Below are 27,027 nucleotides of genomic sequence, written 5' to 3'. Positions count from 1 at the left end.
GATTCCACACAGGCAGTGACCCAAGCCAGGAATCAGGCCAGGTCCCTGGTGCTGTGAGGCAGCAGTGCCAATCACAGTGCCACTGTGCTGTCCTTAAGTGGGCAAAAGCAGGAAAGTAAAATCCACAACAACAAATGAAGCATCAGAATCTTTTTGTTGTTGACTGCAGAAGTAATGTTAGCTAGGAAAATGGTGGAACTGCCTTTATTTTAAATAGTGCCAGAGGATTTATGTTTTCATGCGCACTTCAATTGGCAGACTGTTTATCACTTCTTCCAAAAGTGGAGCCTTCAACAATGCAGCACTTCCCTTGTACTATAACAGTTTCTTCCTAAATGAGACACTCAATTCATCTGGAGTGGCTTGTAACTACAACCTTTGGGCATGTGAGAGAATGCTACTAAGTCACCACTAAGAAACTTGCACAAAAAAGTTTATTTTCAAGTCCTCACACAGATTATGGGAAATGTTAACTGGTTATTCTTCACCACCTCTTCTGTAATAGGTCCTAGTGGACATTTGATTGTCAAGGAAGATCTGCAGGAAATCCGATATCAAAAGCAGGCTACACTTTCTCCATACGTGCTACAGAAAGTATGCACAAATTACTGTTTAAATATACTAATTTATGAGGTGCAATTATAAAACATTTTGCTCAACAATTGGATCTCTTTGATATTCTGTTCATAAAACTTGATGCATTATTGTGGAGGAAGCAGCACAAAATAAGAGTTGCGATCTGGGCGATATTTCATTCAAAACTACCATAGCACCAGCAGAGATAGTAAGTTATCATCTCACCTTTGAAAATACCATTTGTTTTATCCATTTAAATTTAACACTGGGATTCATCTCAAGATGAATCACCAACTATAACATTATTTTCTTATTGAAACAAAAATAAAAGTCTCTTTGAAGAATTACTGGTTTAAATCCACAATCCCACATCCTTCTCGTCTGATCTTGTTCCATAGCATTCCCACGTGCTGCTCCATTATGCTTCAATTTGTGGCCTTGCCTCAGGCCTGATGATGAGTTATTCTTAATCTCCCCCAGCCCAACCCAAATTGAACACCCTAAACCTTCTTCCTCCACCTCCCAAAACGCATGACTTTTCCCATCAGCTTTTGCTAAATTTCCCCTCATAACATAGTCACAAGTTTTAGTTTGTTCTCTCATTTGGGGAAGGGAGACAATCACTTCAGAAGACCATTTGAAATTGCTGCAAGACAGTCCGCATCTTTGGGAAGATTGCTTGCTTGTCTTCTTTAATCTGTTACAAAAAGGGTGGAATTTTCCCGTGCCGTGCACCACGGGAATCATAGCAGGCAGGACACAGGTCATGACCGTTGAATTGGGCGGGGTTTTCCGTCATTGAGGCGAGTGCGGCTGGGAAATTCCAACGAAAGAGTTTCACGTTTTAATCTTCATTCTTCAGTCTGGAAATTTGGGGGGTTAATTAGTAATTGCTTAATTATTCACAATCAATTTGGTTATGAAATACCAAAGCCACTTTGTCCATGACCATTAAATGATCAATAAACATTCATTATCCTTAACAGAAATTTGAAGCTCATGTTTTTTAACAATTAAGACCTACAATGGTTTGTAAATTATTGACTTTTTAAAAAAAAAATCCACTTCAATATTATACACTATGCAAATAGCTAAAATCACCTCCATTGCCAAGTTGTGGCCTGTATCACAACATGAACAAGATCAAATCAGAGCAAGGCTGCTGACCTTCCAAGCTGTCTTGGAGCTTCCAGGAATTGGAGATTAATCTCCTAGACACTGCTGCAAGCCACCTAGAATAGGGGTATTAACACAAGTGTTTCCCGCATCTCCCCCCCCTCCATTTCCTTTGAACACTTTCGCTGATTAATTATTTTAAAAAAATGGAAATAATACGGAAGACATATGAACAAGGAGCAGGAGTAGTAAGGAAAATGCTACAGTCTATTTTCATTTTAAAAGAGTCCATTATTTGGGATGTGATAACAGGACACTAAAACATCAATGGGATTAGACAAAGTAAACACAGATTAATGAAAGTCATGATATAGAGGTTTACAGCATGGAAACAGCTCCTCGGCCCAACTTGTCCAGACCGCCCTTTTTTTTAAGCCCTAAGCTAATCCCAATTGCCCGCATTTGGCCCATATCCCTCTATACCCCTCTTACCCATGTAACTGTTTAAATGCTTTTTAAAAAGACAAAATTGTACCCACCTCTATGCTTCCATTGGCAAACCTACTGGAGTTTTCTGAAGATGTAATAAGTAGAATAGGTAAAGGTGATCCAGTGGATGTGGCGTATTTGGATTTTAAGAAAGTTTTTGATCAAGTCCTACATGAGAGCTCGGTGTGCAAAATTAAAATGTACGGCATTGGGGGGAAATACATTGGTATGGGCAGACCTCAATGCTTGGACTCCAGCCATTCACAACATATGTCTCAATGGTTTGGATGAGAGAACCAAAAATAATATTCCCAAGTTTGCAGAAAACATGAAACTTGGTGGAAATGCGAGTGGTCAGCAGGATTTTAAAGGTGCTTCAAAGGTGATTAAGACAAGTTTAGTGACTGAACAAGTACATGGCAAATGCAGTATAATGTGAATAAAAATGAAGTTATCCACTTTGGATGGAGAAGCAGCATGGCAGACTATTAAATGGTAACAGATTGGGAAATGTTGAAGTATAAAAGAATCTGGATGTCTGAGTTTGTCAGTCATTGAAAGCAAACATGCAGGTACAGCAAGCAGTTATGCTATGTTGACCTTCATTGTAAGGTGATTTGAGTAGAAGAGTAAGGATATCTCTCTGCAGCTGTACAGAGTCGTGGTGAGACCATACCTGGGGTATTGTGTGTACTTTAAGTCTCCTCATCTAAGGATATACTTGTCATAGAGGGAGTGGAGCGAAGGTTCATCAGACTGATTCCTGGGATGGCAGGATTGTGTTAAAAGGACAGATTGGGTCAACTGGCCTTACATTCATGGGAAGTTAGAAGAATGATAGGAGATCCATTTTAAAGTGTATAAAATTCTGATAGAGCTGGACAGATTGGATGAAGGGATGTTGTTTTATCAGGCCAGTCTCAGGATACGGGATGGGCTGTTTAAGACTGAAATAAGGAGAAACTTCTTCACCCAGAGGGTATCACAGAGGGCTGTGGAGGCCAAGTCACTCAATATATTTAAGGAAATAGATAGATTTCTAGACATTAAAGGTGTCAAGGCATATGTGGAAGAGTGCGGGAGTATGGCATTGAGACAGAGGTAGGAGGCCGTATGATTGAAATTCCCAGGAACATGGCCACAGCTGGAATCACCAAACACAACACAAACACTCAACCGGCCACTTCTAAAAAATATTAGAACTCCTATGAGATGCCAAAAGCAGCCCTCATATAAAAATATTTTCTCAAACAAGGCAGAACTATAAAAAAGAGAGTTTCAATTAAAGTTTATGAAGGTCCTCGTGGAAACTGAAAAGAATGGGAAAGGAAAGTTGTATATTGATTGCTACATGTTCTCGAATAAATCTGAACATTTTAATGATGGAGTTGCATCAACTAATTCATGTACATAACTATGTAGAAATGAGAAACAACCACTTAAATCAATTCATTCTTCAAGTCCTGAACCAGTTTTTATATTCTCCTTCCCAATCAACCTTACCTGTTTACTAAATCAAGAACTGATTTAATTCCTGATGAGAATTTTGACTCATTATTTGTTACAATAGATTATATGACTGCTGTTAACTACTTCATTCTAAATTATCAGACCTCCTCTCCAAAATCCAGTACTGGAAATTTTCTCCATTTATATACTGAGGAGACTGAAGCCAATACTCAGTCCTCTCTTCTAGCTCCCGACTCCATTCCTCTCCCTGGCAACTGTCTGAGACTAAACCAGTCTATTCATAAACTCAGTATTGTATCTGACTCCAAAATGAGCTTCCAATCACCTATCCACACCATCCTGAAAACCAGCTATTTCAACTCCATAATACTACCTTTGCTCGTGCCTCAGCCCATCTGCCTTTCATTCATGTCTTTGATTTAATTATCCCAATGCATTCCTGGTTGCTTTCCCATTTTCTACCCCCTTTAACCTCAAGGTCTTCCAAAACTCTGCTGCCTGTGTCCTTAGTCGCACCCAGTCATCCATTTACGTGCCACCCCTGGGCTCGCTGATCTATACTGGTTCCTGTGTGAGTAACGCCTTGATTATAAAATTCTCATCCTCATTTTCAAATCCATGAGCCCCCGCCCAACTCTAATCTCCTTCAGCTCCACAAAATACCTGCCGTAATCTAATGCTGGTCTCTTTAGAATCCCAGATTGTAATCATTCCAACTATGTCTTCAATTGCCCAAGGCCCAAGCTCTGGAATTCGCTCTCTATACTTCACTGCCTCATTTTCCTCTTAAGACGTTTTAAAACTTGGCTCTCCTTGGTCAGGCTTTCGGTAACTTTCCTAACATCACCATATGTGGCTTGGCGTCATGGTTTGTTTTATATTGCTCTTGCGCCTTGGGATGTTTAATTATGTAAAAGGAATTCAGCTGTTGTTATGGAATCTATTTTATGGAATGGGCGATGGGTTAATTTTATTACCCCTCATGCCAATCCAAAGCAGTCTCAGGCTTCAACATGAAAGGGATCTTATAATTCAGAATTCGGGCTGCGCTCTGACAAAAGCACAACAAAGTACGAGTTATCCACTAGGAGGCCATCCCACATCGCTGAGTTTGCATCACACACAATAAAACAAGCTTGATCCAAAGCCACATTTTTAAGAAGTGGCCACATGTCCACCAGAAACCTTTTAATATTGCAAGGCAGCATTCAGTTTTCCTACAGAGTGCAGCTCTACGCTGTTCAAGCAATTACACAAAGAGTTCCTTTGTAGCTGTCCTCGGTGTGACCCCATAGGATGTGCAGCCTGTTGTGCAACTCTGGTTTGCTGATTATGTATTCAAATCTACAAAAACCTGTTTGAAACTAGTGCTTCCAACATAACTACACTTAGAATAACAAAATTAATTTAAAAGCGACAACTTCACTAAATCTTGTGAGTCAGAAAACTGCAGCTTCAAGCCAAATTCATGGAATTTAGCACAAAACCTAGGCCAACATTTTAACGCATTACCAAGGGTGTTGCACTGGCCTAAGTTCTGCCTTTTGGATGAGGTATTAAAGAGGCCCCATCTACATATTTGGGCGTGGGTAAATGACTGAATGTCACTATATGCAGAGGAAGAGCATGGCAGCTGTGTCCTTATCTGTATTTATCCTTCAACTAACAGCATCAAAAACGGTGACTATTTTATTTTCTTGCCATTTGTGGGACCTGACAAGGATATATAGGTATTTCTTTTGTCTAAGTACAAATATATCTCATGAAAAGTCAAGGATCCGGTGCAGATAACTGCAGCACAACATTAATCACATCTAGCCAGAGTGTATAACCATTATTCTTACTTTCTGTCTTCTAACTTTTAACTAATTCTCTTTGCAGTTTACTGCAAATTTCCACCAGCTTCCATTTTTCAAGTTTATTAGTCACAAGTAGGCTTACATCACACTGCAATGAAGTTACTGTGAAAATGCCCTAATTGCCACACTGTTCAGGTACACAGAGAAAATTTAGCATGACCAATGCACATCTTTGGACTGTGGGAGAAAACCGGAGGATCCAGAGGAAACTCACGCTGACATGGAGAGAACGTGCAGACTCTGCACAGACAGTGATCCAAGCCAGGAATCAAACCCGGGTCTCTGGCGCTGTGAGGCGGTGATAACCACAGTGCCACCATGTCACCCACGATTTTGTTAGTGGCTCCTTATACAGAATTGTACTGAAGTCAATGGAGAAAGGTGCAAAGGCATCAATGATCGGAGGGGAGGGGAGGGGTTGATAATCAGATTGGCAGGGCGGTGGGAGGGGAAGGGGAGAAGAGAACTGCCATCTCCAATCAGGGGTGGGGTCAGGAGTCCCTGAGGCCTCCCTCATGGAATGGTTTATTCATGTTATAAATCGGGGCACCATCTTCTCAGTGCAGTCGGGCTTTGCTGGCGAGTTGTGTACCTGCGCCTCCTGCATGACAGTGCAAAGCCTTGATTTCTTTTGACAGTGTGATAGAATCCAGCAAGAAAACCGGCGTGTTTCTCTAACAAGAAGCACACCAGTTTTCTTGCCTGAAACAATACTGCAATTTTTTGGTCCAATCTCCCCAATATATAAATACCATTCATAGAAACTCTACTCTACAAATCCAGAAGTGGCTCTGAACAACTCATGTTCAAGTGCTCACTCACTCTTGCCTCCATCAACTATTCTGGTACCTTCCCCACAGATGATCTTGAGTGAGGCAATTTCCTCCAGTTAAACTATGGGCTTCACCCCCACTTCCTTGCCGTGGTCACGGGTTGAATCAGACTCCTTACATTTTGCTGTCTTATGTGACTCCAAGCCATGCTCCTGACCCTATTTCCTCTCGGCTCTCTTCCGCCTCTAGATTGCCCACTTCCATTCTCACTTTCCCCTGAAGCTAAATCTACACCCTCAGTTAGTACAAAATAGTCCTGACTAGCCTTCAATGCTGTGGAGATGCCAGCGTTGGACAGGGGTAAACATAGTAAGTCACTATATTGTCAGACTTCTTACAGGCTTCAATGCTCCAGCCAAAGTTTAGCCAAAACTCAGCTGACTGAACTGTAAGACCTCACTTAAATTTGTAGTTATGTCCCTGAATAGTGCAACTAAGTGAAACGACTCGAGGTGAATCAGCTTTTCCCCATTAAAACCAGTGTAAAAACTATAGTTCAGATTTGTAGGATCTTTCGTGCCAGAAAAAATTAAAACATTAGACCCTGTAAGTTGAAATACTTTTATTGCTAAATTCCTATATTGATAAGCAACTTTAAAAAAAAACAAAATTTTAAAATATAAAATGTGGCAACTTTCTACTTGCTTCCCGCTCACTGCTGATCCTGCTTCCCGAATGCCTTGCTCACCATTCATCCACTTCCAGGCTCTCCCCCTCAGTGCAAACTCTCTAACTTGGGGCCTGTGCCACTCCCAACTCACTCATTTGTTACCAACTCAGGCTCGTGGCCTCTCCCACTCCCTGACCCTTCCATTCATCCATCCTCATGCTCCCTCACTGCATCTCTCTCCTAAGCTCTCACTGTGAATGAGAGAGTTGAGCTGCAGGCAGAGCAACTGTGCCTTGCAGGAAGTTGAAGCTTCCCCTCCACTTCTTAGTCACTCATCTCCAGAGCCCTCGCTCGCTGCAACTGGTCAGGAGAGGGAAGTGACAAGGATGATTGGCAAGGGGAAGAATCGGCAAGAGGGTGGGTTAGAGAGTGGCAGAGGCAGAGAGCCTTGGGAGTCAACACTGTGACAAAAGATCAGGGAGCAGCACAAGCAGCTTTAAAATGGTGCCATTTGGTCCACACGGCCCTACATCAGGCCAGCATGAAATGACTCTAAAATGAAATTCCCAGTGCTGAACAAGAAAACAGGACCCATTAAATAACTGATATTGAAGCGCCACACCATTTTATAGTGACTCACTGTATCCCATTCCATTCACCAATCAGAATTACCCTCACAGACCTCGATCTCTGATTTCCCAAACCTAACATTCAAAATCTTCAACCTCGTGTCAAAGTCCTGCCAATGGCTTGGCAAGTCCTACTTCTGCGACCTTTTTCAGCCTAACTACACACCCCTCACCAAACTTTTGACTCCAGCATCTCCTCAAATCCCTTGCTCTACTCTAGGCAGCTGTACTTTCAGCTTTTTAAATCCATATTGTCAAATTCCCTCCATAAACCCTGCTGGCCTTCCAGCTCCATCCACTCTTTCCAAACCCTACCTCCCTTTCAACGAGCATCTGGTCACCCCCTTAAAATTCCTTTGGTTCACAATGTTTTTCAGCATTACATTGCAAGTTCTGTTTGCTTTTAAATGATACACAAATTTCATAAATGAGCGACACTAAATTACTATACAAAATATTTGGTAGCTCCAGCGTTCAATTGTTCTGTGTTTGATTCAGTGGGTCTATTGGTTATTGATGCTCACTATGCTTGATTACTTAAGCCTGGATATGTATATGAAACACACACAAGGAAAAGTGAACCAACGGTAGAAAGAGTTGAAACCCAGAGCTGAAACATGGAGCAGACATGTTAAAGCACTGAAAACAAAATCCATTGCACACAGAGAAACTGTCATCTCTGCAAAGATATAAAATATACGATAGTGCTGTTATCAATAAGTGCCCATCACAAAATTCTTGAAGAATGACCATTTCAATTTACTACAACTCTGCTGCCTACTGAACAACAACCAGGAGATTTACGTTAGACACCCTGCCCAGAAGAGAAAGTGTTGGAAAATCTCAGCCGGTCTGGCAGCATCTGTAAGAAGAGAAAAGAGCTGACGTTGAGTCCAGATGACCCTTTTTCAAAGCCAATAGACACCAGCCAACGCTTTCACGACAGTGCACACTATGTTGCATCTTACCTCCGAGAAATAGAAGAGTGCTGACTCATTGAAAAGAATATCAGCCAGGTAAACAACGCCACTAGTCAACACTTCAATTTGGTATTTACAAAAATGATGACTCCGTAAAAATTCTGTAAAGTGCCTGTTGGAGAATGAAATTAAGAAATGAGAATATTAGCTGAAATCTTAAAAGCCCTTTCCTGAATAAAAATTGCACTAATGCATGCTGTTTTTGCTAAAGGAAAATTATGCAGTTTTAAAAATGTAAATCTAGGTACATTCCAAAGCTACCAAAACAAAGATCTCCATCTTTTAAAGTTATTTATCTTAATATTGCTAAATGTGGCTTCCTTTAAACAGTTATCCCTTTTAATAATGTTGTTTCCTTGGAGATTAAAAGGCACATAGGCTGTATAAAATATTCTTTTTTTCTACTATGGCTGAATAATGGATGCGCCATTACTGTTTACAACGTTCCCATTGTGACCTTATAATGAATCTGTTAGCAGTGCAAGACCTTATCAGACATCTTGCACTATAAACAGCCCAAAGGTTTAGCAGAGCAGCTGTAATGTAGTGAAATGTATCAGAATAGGCTATCTCTGAGACTGATTAGGTTTGGTGGAGTGGGGTGGGGGCTAATTAAAAAAAAATCAAATTTCAAAAATGTAATGTTGGGATGAATGCTTTCCACTGTGAAATTTACAAGAGACATTTCCAGCACTAGCAGAATAAAAAAAAAGTGAAAATGCTGTCAATTTGAAACAAATAGTGTGGGTAATCTGTGTTGAATCTCCAGCAAATCAAGTGTGCCTTCCTATATCTTCAAATGTGTCATGCAAACTGCAAGCTCTAAGAAATCTTCCACAAACTGCTGAATTCACAGGATTTTTTCATATCATTCATGGGTGGGACATGGGCATGACTTCCTGGCCAGCACTTATTGCCCATCCCTAGTTGGAGAGTCAACCACAATGCTGTGGCTCTGGACTCACATGCAAGCCAGACCAGGTAAGGATAGCAGATTTCTTCTCCTAAAGGACATTAGTGAGCCAGATGGATTTTTCCAACAATCGACAATGGCTTCACGGTCACTAGTAGATTCTTAATTCCAGATTTTTTTAAATTGAATTCAATTCCACCATCTGCCATGGTGGGATTCGAACCCAAGTCTCCAGAACATTAGCTGAGTTTCTGTACTAATAGTCCAGCAATAATACCACTAGGCCATCGCCTCCCCAACAAAGCAACCAAATCTGCCACTCCCTATTGTAGAGTGCACAAGCAAGGGACATGCAAGCTTGGGTGACAGTTCAAATCATGAAATGGTTTACAATTTCCAAAACCCTAAAGTATTAAAGTCTTTAAACAATCCCCATAGAGACTAATATGTAAAAAGGCAATTTCAATTCCCACCGACTGACTTGAAGAATTTCATGACAAGATTTCAGGTTTTAAGACTTTTACTGCAACACAAGCAAACCAAAAGCAACATTGAATAATTACTTAGTAAGCAATGCTCTAAACTACAGAAAAAAAGAGAACTCAATGTCTTGACGCAACTGATAAACCCAGTTTGCATATACATTTTGCAGCATGATTTCCAAATTGAGCCTTTTCAGGAAATAGTCTAAAGCTTCCAACAAGTTAATTTCTCCTCATTTTACTGAGTCATAATATCCAATGACCATCAAGTGTTCAGTCTTTTGCACATTTCCAAACTGACTTCCAGCTGTAAGGTCCACTCTGGTGATTTCTTTCCCCAGCCTTTCCAGGACGAAATTTTCCAGTGTTCTTAAAATTTCTGCGCGTTCCTTCTCTTCGATCAGTGGACAAGCTTTTCCCAGCATTCTGTCTTGTAGCTAACACAGAAAATAGTCTTTTTCCTCTGCAGACTGCAACAACTGCTATTCTGCCTTGCTCTTTCTCTGCTCCTGTCCTGCCTTTGTTTCCAGGTGTTAAACCTGGAATGTGCTTTTCAATAACATCTGACCTGGATCCCCCACTTCCCAGGATAACCAAGCACTGAGGCTTGCTGTCAGGTAGAACTCATAGCAGATCACATGATTCTTCTTCACTCCATTTTACCTTGCAGTCCAAAACATTATCTTACAAAACCTCGCAGTTGAACAGTAGTAAGTAAACATGTGCATTTTTATTCTTTAAGTGTTTACTTTGTAGAGATTAAGTCATCTGTTGCACGTTACAAGAATTTAGATGCAGACCACGTATAGCTCGTTCTCACCCATTAAACGTTTTGGGGCAGTAAAGAGAGAAGCTAAGAAAAACACTAACGAACTGGAACAAAGGACATTATCAGAAACAATACTGTGTACAGAGAGATATAATGCAGATTTTACCAAGTCCATAAATAGGAGAAAGATTGATGGATTTTTCAGAAATGACTCTTCTTAGTAATTATGGCACTAGTTTGTACAAAAGGGTTCATTGCACTTCCAAAAAGATGCATTATGAAACAGGAAAAGGATTAGAATCCTTCCACGGCAGATGGCGGAATTTGAATTCAATAAAAATATCTGGAATTAAGAATCTACTGATGACCATGAAACCAGTGTCGATTGTCTGAAAAATCCATCTGGTTCACTAATGCCCTTCTGGGAAAGAAATCTGCCATCCTTAACTGGTCTGGCCTACATGTGACTCCAGAGCCACAGGAATGTGGTCGACTCTCAACTGTCCTCCAAAGATAACTAGGGATGGGCAATAAATGCTGGCCAGCCAGCAACGCCCACGTCCCATGAGTGATAAAAAAGGTAACTCTGCTAATATTTAGATTAACAAACATGATGCATTATGATGGCTGAAAGTTACTTTGCATTGCATTTTTTTAAACAACCTAAATACTACATTTTAGTACTTAAACTGTGACCCAGCAGCAGTCGGGATGCCCAAATTTTACTTTCAGGTTTAACCACAAGATGGCAATAAATTATCAGTCACAATTTCCACTGTTTTATCAAGAAGCTCGTTTCACTTTTTTTCCTGTATCCGAGAGAATGAAAAGCGTGCATGCTCCATCAACTCAACTGAAATCACACTGCCACAGTCGTAATGTAGAGTCCAGCAGCAATTCTACCGTCGCAGGTGAAAACTAAACCTCTAAATTTTTGGAACAATCTGCTGTTTTGAGGCAAAAGCAGACTGAAAAGGAGCAACTATTTCGATTTACACAAGTGTGTAAAACATGTCTGCAAATAATTGCTTTTCCCCAATTCTCCTGTATCTTAGGAAATACTTGGTCATTTTTCCCAAGCACGCTACAGAGGTCATATTATGGTGCACTGACATGAAGTGTTTTGGGTTTTACATCGACTTGGAGTTGTATTGCAAGTGCACCCTGAATTAGGGATTGGGATTCTATGAAAGACTGCAGCGGAGTTACATTTCACTGGAGGAGAAAGTTTCCACTGTTCTTTAGATTCAGTTTGGCTTTAGTATTGGATTTATACCAAAAAGCTGAAAGCTCACTAATGTGTCATAAGGTCTTAATGGTGATTTAAATTCTCCATTACAAAGTTAACCTCAGTGATGGCTGTCTCTCAATTCAAGGATGATGCCTACTCAGGATTGTAAGTTTTTGTCATGGGTCTTCATGTGATTAACACACCAATTCTCAACCCACGGATCTTTGAGCAGATGGGGGCAAGATATCCCTCAAGGTAGTGGGGTCTGGAATACAGGACATGTCCCCTTTCTGTCTGCAGTCGCTTTCCTTCACCATTAAGTCACTGATTCAAAGTGTGATGCAACTTGATGGACAAGTGGCAGCCATTCTGAATGACTGGGAGTAAGCTCCTTGAGTCATTATCAATGCTGTTGAGCTTCAATGAGAGCTTCAGAAGTTCTTTGTACTCCCCAAGAATGTTGGCCAGTTGACAGCTGAGTAAACAGGACCTGGCAGGGGAGGTGACTTTTCAGCCATCCACAGTGCCCATCCCAAAGTAGTTGATCTCGAAGTTTGCTTATGGAAGCAATCTAAATATCAATGTCAAATGGACAAAATCCTATTTATTCATAAGATGGTGTCTTTCTTCTTAAGGATGACAATGCAGTCATCCATGAACAACTCCTCGACCATGAATCCATAGTGGTGGTTTTTAATTCCAGATATTTCATTGAATTCAAGTTTCACCACTTACCATGGCAGATTTCAAACCCTCATCCCCTATAGCAACACAGTGGGCTCTCTGAATTGCTAGTTCAGTGACAATACTACTCCTCCACTGGCACGGTGGTAGAATTTATAGGTGAACCAACGTCAATGGGAGAGCTGCTGCAAGCAATCAAATGGATGGAAAACAAGAAAGCCTGTGGCCCTGACGGTATTCTGGCTGAGATTTTCAAAGCTGGCAGACTTTTGCTCACATCAAGACTAAGATAGCAACGTTCACCTTGATAGTACAGTTGTATTTACGATCCAATGCACAGTGGTTAGCACTGCTGCCTCACAGCACCAGGGACTTGGGTTCAATTCCGGCTTGGGTCACTTCACTGTGTGGAGTCTGCACATTCTTCCTATGTCTGCGTGCGATTCCTCCGGATGCTCCGGTTTCCTCCCACAGTCCGAAAGGCGGGCTAGCTAGGTGCATTGGCCATGCTAAATTCTCCCTCAGTATACTAGGACAGATGCCCGAGTGTGGCGACTAGGGAGTTTTCATCATAAATTCACTGCAGTGTTAACGTGAGCCTACTTGTGACTAACAAAAAAAAATCTAACTGCAGAACTTTGTTCGGCAGAAGAAAAATGCATCTGTAAACTTATTAAGTTCTTACAAAATATAGGCATGACACATTTTATTTTAATGTTAGTGTCAGCTGCTGATCATTTGATAGCAGTCAAGCCCGGGTCAGAAAGCCGTGGACTTAAAAGTCCCACTCCAGGCCCGAGCACTAAATCTAGATTGACACTGCAGTGCAGTGTGGAGGGAGTGCTGCAGTGTTAGCAGACTTGCCATCTTATGGATGAGACATTTAGCCATCTGTGAAAGATCCTATGGTACTACTTTGAAGAGAAGCAGAATCATTACGCCTGGTGAGCTGGCCAACATTTGTCTCTCAACTAACATTGCCAAGACAGAATACCTTTGTGGGGCTTTGCTGTGCTCATATTGGCTGCCATGCTTTCTACACTGCAACAGTTACAAGACTTCAAAATGTACTTAATTAGCTATAAACCATTTTGGTATGTCCAGAGATCATGAAAGGCACGACATAATTGCAAATCTGGTCTTCTCCTTCTCTAGAAGCAAAACTTCCAAATTATTCACTAAAACATGCATCTGGTGAGTCCTGAGTGGGGCAATGCTCCAAAAGCTCATGCTACCAAATAAACCTGCTGGACTTTAACCTGGTGTTGTGAGATTATTTAATGTGCCTACCCCAGTCCAACGCCGACAACTCCACATTACTAATTTGTGAGCAAGCTCCAGAAATGTCCATGACAGCTACTGAATTGTCAGAAAATTCCAAATGGCTCCTGCAGGTCCTTCAGGGGAAGGAACTGCTAACCTAGCAGGGCCAGGTATAGAGAAAGAAAAGTTTCTAAATTTAGCTCATCCATAACAAATGAAGTAATTATTGGAAGAAATAGCATAAATGTTATTGGCGTGGGGGGAGGAAGGGATTGCAGGCTTCAGTGTGAACTGAATCAGTAGGAATTCCTCTTCCACCTTACTTGTCACAACTCTTGGAAAAAGAATGGCTTGCTGTCATTCATGACAGTCTGTCAATTGCTTCCAGAAACAAACTAGACCTCATCATGCCATGGGAATAAAGGAACAGAGAAGATGTTAGATTTGAGAATGCACTGTATAAGTTTAAAAACGTGTGTTTGATTTTGGAATTAGGAGGTCATGACAGCTCAACTGGGATTTGTTGTATTGACTTCAATTCCAACATTTCTTCTCAGTAAACTGGAACAAAGATTGTCATAATTGTGGTTTTTTTGTTTTAATGCGAGTGTGCCATTGTGATAAATATTGTAACCTAGTCAGTCAGCTGTTTTAGGGATCTGAACTAACCAAATCAATGTACAGTTTGCAAACTTTACTAGAAATGAAATTTGCCTAATTATGTTATCAAGAACATCTACTGCACATTTTTGCTGAGTAATTAGAACACAGGGTAAAAGAACCTTACAATGTTTCACCAGGTGTCGGCGAATATTGATCTGGCAGGATTCATTTAAACTTTTTTGTTCTGTGTTTTTTAGTACCACAGTTGTGCACTTAGCCAGGTACCACCGAGCCATTAGAGTTCTTCTTTCCAGCTTGCTACTGGCACAATGGAATGTTACAGTATGGCATAGCAAGGTGCACCAATACTAAATAAACAACTTCCCCAGAATTTACCATCAAAAACAGCGGCTTTTGTATTTTTTCAGAACCACACTGTTTATTAGTACCTACTTATCATGTATCCAGTTTAGACAAACGTCACCCACACACAAGGTTCCAAACTGAAATACAAATTCAACATAAATATAGGCTTTTTGTTAGCCCTAACACTTGCCAAGATGCCCCAGCTTTAATGCTCACCTCAAACTGGGTAAACACTTTTATGCTTTGAGCTGATTATTTTCCTCATATTTACTTACTCTTTTTCCATCGTAACATACACTACAGCTTGTGCAGAGACAAAACAGTTGGGATCTGCTTGTCCATCTTCTCCACATATCTTAGCTGTAAAAGAAAAAGCCTGTTTATCCAAGGATTTCAGTACCACACAATGATACATCATAAGGATACATTTCTTAATTCCGCATCTAAAAGATACGTACAAAAATAGACGTTTGCTAAATTACTTTTAAAGAAGAAGAATTTAAACAAACTGCAAGGCAGCACTAAGTAAAAATGAAAATAAAATGCATGTCCTTTTAATCCCTATTGGCAACTTTTGACAGCTTTGGATATAAGCTTCAGTTAACACTCTGCCACCCAGTATCTTTTGCAAACTCAATACATAAAATTTTGGATAAGCACTCTTTAAAAACGAGAGTGTGTCTTTCTCAGATTCATCTATTAACTCCGTCAATTAACAAGTAGTGAAGTTCAAAATCCAGATGCAAGCAGAAAAGACTATTTTACCAATGTATTGAACTGCACTGTTCAGCAAGAAGATCAAAGTTAAAACCTTCTGTTCAGTATACATTTCAGTTCAGTATATTGAGTGAGAAGAGAAGGGGTATAGATGAGGAAATTTCATCCAGCAGAAAGGTCAATAACAGGGGACAATGATACAGAGTAATCATTAGAAGGAGGTTGAGGTTTTCACCCAGAGGGTGGTGAAGATTTGGAACTCTATCTGAAAGGATGCTGGAAGGAGAAATCTTGCAGTGCCATAACTTCCAAGACTACGGACAAAGAACTAAAAGGTGGGATGAGGTTGGATTTCACTTTGCCTGTGCTTGCTGGACAATATTGGCCACCTTGGCCTCCTTCTGTGCCACAAATTTCTATTCTTAAATTATTTCTGTATTGTCACCAAAAAACCAGTAGGGCATGGAGACAGAGAGCACACTACACTTATAGGTTGGATTTTACACAAGAAAAAAACAAAAGATATACCTTAATGAAAAAAATCATTCAGTAAAGGAAGATACAAGGACACATAATATCCCTCATCTTAATCCCCATTCCCACCATTTAGATGCTATTCTTTCAGTTAATCACTTTTCTGTGGAATTTTCTCACTATTGCTTGCTGCTTCCCAACCCTCCCCAAAACCCACTATCAAAAACCTTCTAAAGACTCATTTCTTCAACCACGTCTATGAGGATGCTTGGTGAGTGCTTCTCAGTCACTCCATGTTATCCCCATTCACAGCTACTGGTTACAAGTTGCCAGAAGATAAGCATCACAGGAACGCTCGAGGGCAGCACAGTGGTTAGCGCCAGGGACCTGAGTTCAATTCCCAGCTTGGGTCACTGTCTGTGTGGAGTTTGCACGTTCTGCCCGTGTCTGCATGGGTTTCCTCTGGATGCTCCAGTTTCCTCCCACATTCTAAAAGATGTGCTGGTTAGCTGCATTGACCTGAACAGGTGCCAGACTATGGTGGCTTGGGGAATTTCACAGTAACTTCATTGCAGTGTTAATATAAGCCATTTCTTATGACTAATAAATAAACTTTATGTGCATCACCCACCCTGATGAGACACAATGAAAGCCCATTCTTGGGACACTGAGCTGGAACAGACTGAAGCAGTTTTCAGTGATATGGGAGAACTGAATAGAAACATAATTGTAGAAATGTAGAAGGTAGAAGGAGGCCATTTAGCTCTTCAAGCCTGCTCCGCCATTCATTAAGATCATGGCTGATTGTCCAACTCAATAGTCTAATCCTGCTTTTCCTCATAACCTTTGACCCCATTTGCTCCAGGAGAATGATGCAGGGACTTTTCAGGTAGCTCCCTTTTTCAGGTCATTGGGCAATTAGTCTGTACTTCCCATTTTAAGAGAGATTCTCACCAAAATGACACTCAGCAGTTCAGTAGCTCCTGACCATTGAGCTATATCCATCAGGCACTAGCACATCTCCAGGAAACACATGGATAGGATTCACCTCATCTGTGAAATCCTCCAGAATGGATATACCTCATTGCTCATTGTTCCTGTGGAGCTGAGTCGAGAGGCAGCGATTTTTGGGCGTGCGAGGAGGCAAAAATAAGGTATATTTTTCTGTTTATTCCGTTTAACTTTTTATTTTTAGTGTTAAGTCGCGAGTTTCGGCGGTTTTTTTTAAATTAGTTAGAAACCGGAAGTCGTCACTAGGACGCTTACCGGTAGTTGTAGTTTTTTTTTCTCGTGCCCCTAACACTATAAATTAGTGCAGAGAGGATTCCCGATTCTCTACACTGGTAGAGAATCCCACCCTTCCACCTCCTCTAACCTAATTATAAGTGTGAGGGAAGTTTTTTTTTATATTTTTACTTTTCTGCTGGTAATTGATTCAGGGATGGCAGTTCAGGCTGTAAGCTGCATCTCCTGTGGGATGTATGTAGTGAGGGACTCCCACAGTGTTTCAGGTGATTTTACTTGTGGGAAGTGTGTTAGATTGCAGTTTCTGGAGGAGCGTGTAAAGGAGCTGGAAGGGGAATTAGAGGAGCTCCGTATAATTCGGGAAGTGGAGGCGGACATAGAAAGGAGTTATAAGGAGATAGTCACTCCTAGGAATAAGTCTTGGGTCACTGCCAGGAAGAGGGGCAAAAAGCAGTTGGGGGGACAATCCCCTGGGGCTGTTCCCCTCCAAAATAGGTTCTCGGTCCTGGAGGCTACAGTTGAGGAGAAATCAACTGGGGATAGCCAAAGGGAGCAGGTCTCTGGGGGTGAGCCTATTGGCAAGCCTCAGGTGGTTAGGGGTAAGAGATTGGGCCTCGTGATTGGGGACTCCACAGTTATGGGGACGGATAGGAGAGTTGGAGGTAAGGGTAGGGACTCTGGGCTGGTGTGTTGCCTACCAGGGGCTGGGGTCCAGGATGTATCGGACAGAGTATTCAGGACTCTTAGGGGAGAGGGAGATCAACCCCAAGTTATAGTTCATGTGGGGACACATGACATAGGGAGATTAAGGGAAGGGGATATTAAGCAAAGATTTATGGAGTTGGGGTGGAAACTCAAGGCGAAGTCAGAAAGAGTAGTTATATCTGGACTCTTGCCTGTGCCACGGGATAGTTTAGAGAGGAATAGGGAGAGGGAAAGTTTGAACTCGTGGCTGAGGGGATGGTGCAGGAGGGAGGGGTTCAGGTACTTGAGCAATTGGGGCTCATTCTGGGGAAGGTGGGACCTCTATAAGAGGGATGGTCTACACCTGAACCAGAGGGGAATCAATATCCTGGGGGGTAAATTTGCAAAAGCGATGCAGGAAGGTTTAAACTGATTCGGAGGGGGGGAGGGATAGTGAGGAAAGGGGGTGAAAGTGAGGGGGGCATAGTTGGGGAATGCAGGGCACGGCATAGAAAGGAGTTATAAGGAGATAGTCACTCCTAGGAATAAGTCTTGGGGGTGGGGCGGAGCAGGGTTTGAAATGCGTGTACTTTAATGCGAGGAGTATTCGCAATAAAGTGGATGAACTTGCAGCGTGGATCAGTACCTGGGACTTTGATGTTGTGGCCATTTCTGAGACATGGATAGAGCAGGGTCAGGAATGGATGTTGCAGGTTCCGGGGTACAAATGCTTTAGTCGGAGTAGAGAAGAAGGTAGAAGGGGGGGTGGGGTAGCATTGCTAGTCAAGGACTGTATCACAGTGTCGGAGAGAAAGTTTGATGAGGACTTGTCAGTTGAGGTAGTATGGGCGGAGATTAGAAATAGGAGAGGAGAGGTCACCCTGTTGGGAGTCTTTTATAGACCTCCTAAAAGTTCTAGAGAGGTTGAGGAAAGGATTGCGGAGACAATCCTGGTTAGGAGTGAAAGTAATAGGGTAATTGTTATGGGGGACTTTAACTTTACGAATATTGATTGGAGTTGCTATAGTTCTAGCTCGCTAGAGGGGTCAGTGTTTGTACAAAGCGTGCAGGAAGGTTTTTTGTCTCAGTATGTAGACAGGCCAACTAGAGGTGAGGCTATATTGGATTTGGTGCTGGGAAATGAGCCAGACCAGGTGCTAGACTTGGAAGTTGGTGTGCATTTTGGTGATAGTGACCACAATTCGGTTACGTTCACCTTAGTGATGGGAAGAGATAGGCATGAACCTCGGGTCAGCAATTTTAGCTGGGGTAAGGGCGATTATGAGGCTATCAGGAGTGAATTAGGAAGCATGGATTGGATTAGGGGATTACAGGGACTGGGAACGTCTGAAATGTGGAGTTTTTTCAAGGAGCAGCTACTGCGAGTCCTTGACAGGTATGTCCCTGTCAGGCATGGTGGATTTGGTAGATCTAGGGAACCGTGGTGCACTAAAAGAGTTGAGTCGATGGTTAAAAAGAAAAAGGAGGCTTATGTTCGGATGAGATTGGAGGGCTCAGATAGTGCACTAGAAAGCTTTAGATTGGCTAGGAGGGAGTTGAAGAGTGAGTTGAGAAGGGCTAAAAGAGGACATGAGAAGACTTTGGCTGATAGGATTAAGGAGAATCCTAAGGCGTTCTATAAGTATGTCAAGAACAGAAGGTTGGTCAGGGCAAGATTAGGGCCAGTTACAGACAGCAGGGGGAAGTTGTGTGTGGAACCGGAGGAGATTGGAGAAGTATTGAACCAATATTTCTCTTCGGTGTTCACGCAAGGGGACATGAATATAGCTGAGGAGGACATTGGGTTGCAGGGGTGTAAAATAGACAGTATTACGGTTGATAAAGAGGATGTGCTGGAAATTCTTGAGGGGCTGAAAATAGATAAGTCCCCTGGTCCGGATGGGATCTACCCTAGGATTCTCTGGGAGGCTAGAGAGGTGATTGCAGAGCCTCTGGCTCAGATCTTCAGGTCGTCATTGGTCTCTGGTGTAGTCCCGGAGGATTGGAGGATAGCGAATGTTGTCCCATTGTTTAAGAAGGGGAACAGAGACTTTGCCGGGAATTATAGACCGGTGAGTCTTACTTCTGTTGTGGGCAAGGTTTTAGAAAAAATTATTAGGGATAGGATTTATAGTTATTTGGAGTGTAATGAATTGATTAGAAATAGTCAGCATGGTTTTGTAGCAGGTAGGTCGTGCCTTACTAACCTTATTGAGTTTTTTGAGAAGGTGACCAAAGAGGTGGATGGGGGTAAGGCAGTTGACGTGGTATACATGGATTTTAGTAAGGCGTTCGATAAGGTTCACCATGGTAGGCTTCTGCAGAAAATGCAGATGTATGGGATTGTGGGTAATCTAGGAAGTTGGATCAGGAATTGGCTATCAGATAGGAGACAGAGGGTGGTGGTGGATGGTAAATATTCATCATGGAGTGCAGTTACGAGTGGTGTGCCTCAGGGATCTGTTTTGGGGCCACTGTTGTTTGTAATTTTTATTAATGATCTGGATGAGGGTATATTTGGGTGGATTAGTAAATTTGCTGATGACACCAAAGTTGGAGGTGTGGTAGATTGTGAGGAAGGGTGTCATAGTCTGCAGGGAGACTTAGATAGGTTGCAGAGCTGGGCCGAGAGGTGGCGGATGGAATTTAATGCGGAGAAGTGTGAGGTAATTCACTTTGGTAGGAGCAACAGATGTGTCGAGTATAGGGCTAACGGGAGGACTTTGAATAGTGTGGATGAACAGAGGGATCTAGGTGTGTGTGTACATAGATCCCTGAAAGTTGGGAATCAAGTAGATAAGGTTGTCAAGAAGGCGTACGGTGTCTTGGCGTTTATTGGTAGGGGGATTGAATTTAGGAGTCGCAGTGTAATGTTGCAACTGTACACTACTCTAGTGCGGCCGCACCTGGAGTACTGTGTGCAGTTCTGGTCCCCGCATTACAAGAAGGATGTGGAGGCGTTGGAGAGGGTGCAGAGGAGGTTTACTAGGATGTTGCCTGGTATGGTGGGGAGGTCCTATGAGGAGAGACTGAGGGATCTAGGGTTGTTTTCGTTGGAAAGAAGGCGGCTAAGAGGGGATCTTATTGAAACATATAAGATGATTAGAGGTTTAGATAGGGTGGATAGTGATAGCCTTTTTCCTCGGATGGAGAAAGCTAGCACGAGGGGGCATGGCTTTAAATTAAGGGGGGGTAGCTACAGGACGGATGTCAGGGGTAGGTTCTTTACCCAGCGGGTGGTGAGGGATTGGAATGCCCTGCCTGCTGCAGTTGTAAATGCGTCTAGTTTGGGGGCGTTTAAGAGATCTCTGGATAGGTTTATGGACGAAAAGGGATTGGTATAGGCTAGTGGGTCATTGTTTTTGTAACTGGTCGGCGCAACATCGTGGGCCGAAGGGCCTGTTCTGCGCTGTAATGTTCTATGTTCTATGTTCTATACCTAACACTCAAAAACTACTTTCACATGTGATATGGTCACAATGGTAAGATATTAAAAGGCTGTCTCTGCACACAGAATAACATCCGGGCAACAGTTATGAATTCCATTTGAAAGAAGATTGATAATAGTTGGAAAGTTAACGGTATGGAAAATCTAGCTTATCACACTTTTATTTGCTTAACCAGCATAATAGATTAAATGCCCTTTGAAGGCCAACTAATCCCATAACACCTCCCCATTCAAAAGAGCAATTCAGTCAGTTACTTACCTACTATATCATTTCTCATTGCTTCTATAATTGGAATTGGTCTAGAAGCGTCTGGTGAAATGTATTTAGTAAATATATTAACAGCATCACGTTCTATACCTGCAAAGGTGAAAATAATCATGAATTTAACTGTTCAAAGTAAAACCGTCAGGTGCCTTAACAAATGCATTACAACTACCCCCGCTCCAAACCACACCCCCCCCCAAGCCTGTTAATAATGGTGATTGAAATTTTATTACAAATTGAAGAACATGGAAAATGGAAAACCCATCGATCAGCAAGTTTCAAAAAAATGCCATACTACAGAAAATTAATTTTGCACTGTGGGTCATGAGTGCACACCAGTTGGTATGCATCTTCTGTGAGCTGAAACTCATTACTGGTACTATGCAATCACAGCAGAAAAGGTGCAAGAACAGTTGCTGCCAAACATTTTGCAGTACTTCCCAAAATAAACTGCCAGACCAAATTATTTTAAAGCAAATTATACAAAAGCTGTCATTGAAGTTTATTGTTGAAGGTGTGGAACATTTTGTTATGGACAAATTTTTCTTTTTCAATTCTCAAAGTAATTTTGGATGATTTGGACCTGTCCTGTTGTAAAAATCAGATGATTTATATTGTACATTAAACGTGGCAAAGTGTACATATGAAAAAATTAAAGACGAGATTCAAATGGCTTAAAAAAAAAGCCCTTTTTCTGTGTCCTCCTGTTTACTGGGGATGAAGAGACTGCAACTCATTTGTACAAATTAGAGACTGAAGGTTGAATTGCATGTGAGACTGGAGGAAATACAAGTGATGGCATATAATGTAGCTTACCTTGTGTGTTAAATAATAATTTAATATGCTTCATATACCATATAAAGCAATTTTCCCATTCCTCCAAATCTGTCTCTGACAAGATCATGGCCCTAGATATCAAAATCTGTTCAGGAAACGCAAGTGTCTTTTACTGATCCTATTTTGTGTTTGGAGAACTTTATTTAGTGTCGCATCTTACTCAGTGATAAAACGGGGGATTATTTCAAAATGTGCATTTTATTTTTCAAAGAAGAAAACTGTCAGCAACATAATGAAATGTATGCCACTGGTACTAAATTATCAGTAGGGTCTTTCATGTTGAAATGCATATCCTTGCCCTTGCAGCAAACTACTCCCCAACCCCACCCCCGCCAAAACAAAATTCTTAAAAATTTAGTTTTTTTTATTACCAGCCTACTAGAGACCAGGAATGGAAATTGGGATGCCTTGTTCTAAATAGCTCAGTTGCTTGAGAGTCAACTCATTAAGCTACTGGGGAAGGGCATTTTTCTTTGAATGTTAATCATTGTTTGTCCACAACCTAGTTAATTATAACCAGCTAGCAATGACTTAGAGAGCCTCTCAATGCCAACAACAAAGTAAATTCTAATATCACAGATTAAATGCATCAGACAAGGGGAAATGGTGATTATCTCTGAAGGAAAATGATAAGATAGAAGCAGACTTACTTTTCATCAGTTTCCCTGACAAGCCTTTCATCCCCGTTTGGTGTGGATGTCCTTTCAATGCAGGTTTTAGAGATTCTTGACTGGTCGTGCCTGAATGAACAGTTACTGTTTTTGATGTCCCAACAAGCAATGGATTTAGATCACTGCTGTCCTGATTTAATGAGTGGTTTGGAGACTTCTTATTTTGCCCAACGCTGTTCAGGCCCACGGGGTCTGGAACACTAAGTTTATCACTGCTAGAAACCAAATTGTCCTTCACCTCCAGGTCAAATGATGTGTTGGAGCCACATGATACTGGCACATCAGCATCACAATGTGTGTTTGCTGGAGAAGCAGGTTCCGCGAGAGAGCTGTGCTTTACCGTGTTCAGACTGTGGGCTCTGATGCGAGACCAGCTTGTGGAGCGGAAACTTTCTGCTTCCAACCAGAATTTGAGTAGATGTCCAACTCCTTGCATCTCCATGAACTGGATGATGTACGGGAGGGCAGTGCTGTCCTGCAAGACTTGTTCAAGAGTCTTTGAGAGCCTGGAGTTAGTCTCTTCAGCTTTGTAATTCAGGCAAGAATGACCTATTTAAAAACAAAAACATGAAAAGTAGGATGGAATCTTTTTAATTCAGTACAGTGGCTTATTTGCACCAAGTGATACTGTCAAACCAGAACACGCCACAAGAGGAATAAGTTTCTGCTTCAATACATATGTTGAGTTATAATGCTATTAATAGTCAATATTGTTCTAAATCTGTTGAAAAATAACACTCTCACCTGCAAAATGGTTCCAACCAATTATTGTTGGATGTGGTATAGCCACCACTAAGCAAGGTGGAATAAACCAATTACATATATTTTTAAGAGGTAAAGCCAACTTTTTTTTTAAAATGCAGGACTTGTAGGATGTTCCTGCTAGCATTATGTTATTCTGTCCTGCACTGGTAGGATATGCCGCACACCTGCCACATTGCAGATTACTCAACTCAGCCAAGCCCTTGGGGAAAACTGCAAAAATGGAGGTGGCACATTTCCCAAGCATCAAATGTGGCAAATCCATTTACAGCCACAAATGTTATTTTCTTTACTGTAGGTCCAGACAGCAACTTTCATCCGGTAATTCTTCAATGTCTGACCTTGCAAGGACCTCACTGCATACTTCACTGCTGACAGCTGTCTACTTGCACCTCCCATTGCAAAAGATACATATACATCAGTTATGCAAACAGCTGTTTGCAATGAAGCATAAAAGTGTGTTTTTTCGAAATGCAGAGAATGCAACACAAATGGGGAAAAATGCCACTAGTTAACATTGGATGTACTGCTACAAGGTCCTTGAGCATACAAAATTATGCACAATGTCAGACATTATTGGGTAAAGGTATGAAGTGACACATTTGTTTGGCCCATCATGAAACTCTTCAAATAAATATGCAGAACTTGGAGTGCCATGAATTTCCAACAAATAGTTTTATCTTCTGAGGAAGTCAGGTTATACACATCAAAAATCTCAAATTGTTCTTGATTTCCCAAGGGCAATGAGAACAAAAGAAATTCTAAGATATCAATTTAATATTAGAATATGCATTATTCAGCAGGCCCCTCCTGTAGTCATTTCCATGATTCAAAGTTGGACCCACCACGAGCTGCTACATAATTCAAAATGTATTAAATACTACTTCTAGAAGGGAACCATAAGAATATTTGATATTGCATTCCTTAGAGATAATATCATTAAAATTCTAGCCAAAAAAATCCACGTTTTGAATTCTGCTAGCTTCTTCATAAATAACTCATCTGCAGTTTAGGATTAAATGTTGTTCACTGTACATAACGTACTGTGCTGATGTAGCATAACTAGAGAGAAAAATACTGCATAAAAACTATCTACTGGTTGTGGCTCCTTCTCTTTTATTTTCAACATATAAATTACTCATCACCAGGTATTCTAAAATTGCTCCAGCTACCTCGCAAGGATGAGACCATGATTGTGATTGGCTCTGCATCTGGGCAGCACAGTGGTTAGCGCAAAGGACCCGATTATGACTCCTGGCTTGGGAGACTGTGCAGAGTTTGCATATTCTCCCAGTGTCTGCATGGGTTTCCTCTGGGAGCTTTGGTTTCCTCCCGTAGTCCGAAAGTAGTACTGGTTTGGTGCATTGGCCGTGCTAAATTCAGAAGTGATATTTGTGTAAGTGTTGATTTTTGTGTGTTTCATTTATTTTATTGGGAAGGTTTCAGTGAAGGCTTTAACCTTTTGTCCTTGGATTTTGGAAGCTCTTCAGTTGCTTGTTTGTTCCCCATGACGGGGCTCCAGTGCTATCAGGAACTTTAGCTTCAATTAATAAAAATTGTCTCCAACAAGGACAAAGCCATTATTAATATTCCAGTTATGACTCCGTAATGTTGAGAAATATAGCAGTATCACTTACATTATCCTGTCTTTACTCTAAAGCTATTGTAGCCCCTGACATTTTCTGGCTGCTGTGTATAGGTTAACAGTGATCTTAATCTCTGATTCATTTGTGAATGAAAGAAAAAGGTTACTTAGTTACAAGTCAACAACAACATTATATTTTTTGGCATCTTCAATATAGTAAAATTTTCTGCTTCACTGGAACATTACCAAATTAAAGTTTGAGGTTAGGCCACAGAAGACGACATAGGATAGGCAATCAGAAACTTGGTCAAACTTCAAGCAGGAGTGGGAAGGTAGGGTGGTGGTGAGGTCCGCTGATAAAACGCCAAATCTTCAGACATAGGCAGCTGAAAGCGCAGCTGCCAGACATCATCTTTCAGTGCACATAACAAAAGGTAGCAGTGCAAATTGATCCTGTCAATACTGCAGACTCAGAAGTGCTAAGATGATATACTTCAGGATTTGAAGACAAACACGAGGAGAAAACAAAACAGTTTTAAATTGAGGTTTGTGATAATTTGTGGCCATTTCGATTTATCCTGCCTCATACACCAAAGTATTTATTATTTATTAGTGCCACAAAATAGGCTTACGTTAACACTGCAATTAAGGTACTGTCAAAATCCCGTAGTTGTCACACTCCGGCACCTGTTCAGATATACTGACGGAGAATTTAGCATGACCAATGCACTCAACCAGCACGTTTTTCAGACTGTGGGAGGAAACTGGGAGTATCCAGAGGAAATCCATGCAGACACATGGAGAATCTGCAGACTCAGTGATCCAAGTTGGGAATCGAACCCAGGTCGCTAACGCTATGAGGCAGCAGAGCTAACCACTGTGCCGTCTTGGATCTAAAGACTAACTAGACACTTATTGCAAGTCTTCAGCAGTTAATGTTGATACAATAGGAATTAAGTTGGAAGGCAACCACCCACATGTAGCAATTTCACATTGATAAAGTCAAGGTGGCAACCTGTAAATAGGCTCACTAAGATTATAATGAGATAGTTAGTGGTGCAGTCACTCAACTCAGGTACAAGAGATCTATGATACAAAAATGACATTAACTACTACGTCAAGGAGAGTTCTAAATGCTTTCAAATACTGATGGGATTTTTTCCCTTCATTCTACATTGTCTCTTTAATTTTTAATCCTCATTCCTCATACTTAGTTGAATAAATATAAAAATCAAATTTAAAATTTAATTCCATAGCATCAGGAGAACGTCTGGCTTTTGACTTTAGATTCCCAATTGCCAAATCATTTTACTGGATGCTTTAAAACATTTACAATGTTGGGACTATGGCAAATATAACACTCAGTGATACAATAATAGATCAGAAACTTCAGAAGGTTTTTACACAGTGTGGGGGCTGGGAATGCACTGTCAAGTGAGGTGGTTGAGGCAGACACATTAACAGCA

The 27,027-nt window shown here is 41.3% G+C and overlaps 1 protein-coding gene across 4 annotated transcripts in view; it reads right to left on the bottom strand.

Annotated features, from left to right (window-relative positions):
* The window catches only part of akap10 (A kinase (PRKA) anchor protein 10), a 95,224-nt gene that overhangs the window by 21,610 nt on the left and 46,587 nt on the right, over positions 1 to 27,027 (bottom strand). For all 4 annotated transcript variants that reach the window (XR_013889295.1, XM_080210866.1, XM_080210863.1 and 1 more), the window contains 4 exons: positions 23,194 to 23,763; positions 21,701 to 21,799; positions 15,149 to 15,233; positions 8,551 to 8,674 (listed from right to left, as the gene is read on the bottom strand). Coding sequence is in view for 3 of the 4 variants with exons in the window: in XM_080210866.1 (XP_080066992.1) it covers positions 8,551 to 8,674; positions 15,149 to 15,233; positions 21,701 to 21,799; positions 23,194 to 23,763 (878 nt within the window). In the remaining variant the exon portion in view is untranslated. The remainder of the gene's footprint in view (positions 1 to 8,550; positions 8,675 to 15,148; positions 15,234 to 21,700; positions 21,800 to 23,193; positions 23,764 to 27,027) is intronic.

Source organism: Carcharhinus amblyrhynchos, chromosome 23, assembly GCF_965287045.1.
Source record: "Carcharhinus amblyrhynchos chromosome 23, sCarAmb.v2.hapA, whole genome shotgun sequence".
NCBI classification, from domain to species: Eukaryota; Metazoa; Chordata; class Chondrichthyes; order Carcharhiniformes; family Carcharhinidae; genus Carcharhinus; species Carcharhinus amblyrhynchos.
Note: the sequence above shows the minus strand (reverse complement) of the source record. Positions and strands in the feature narration are given on the sequence as shown.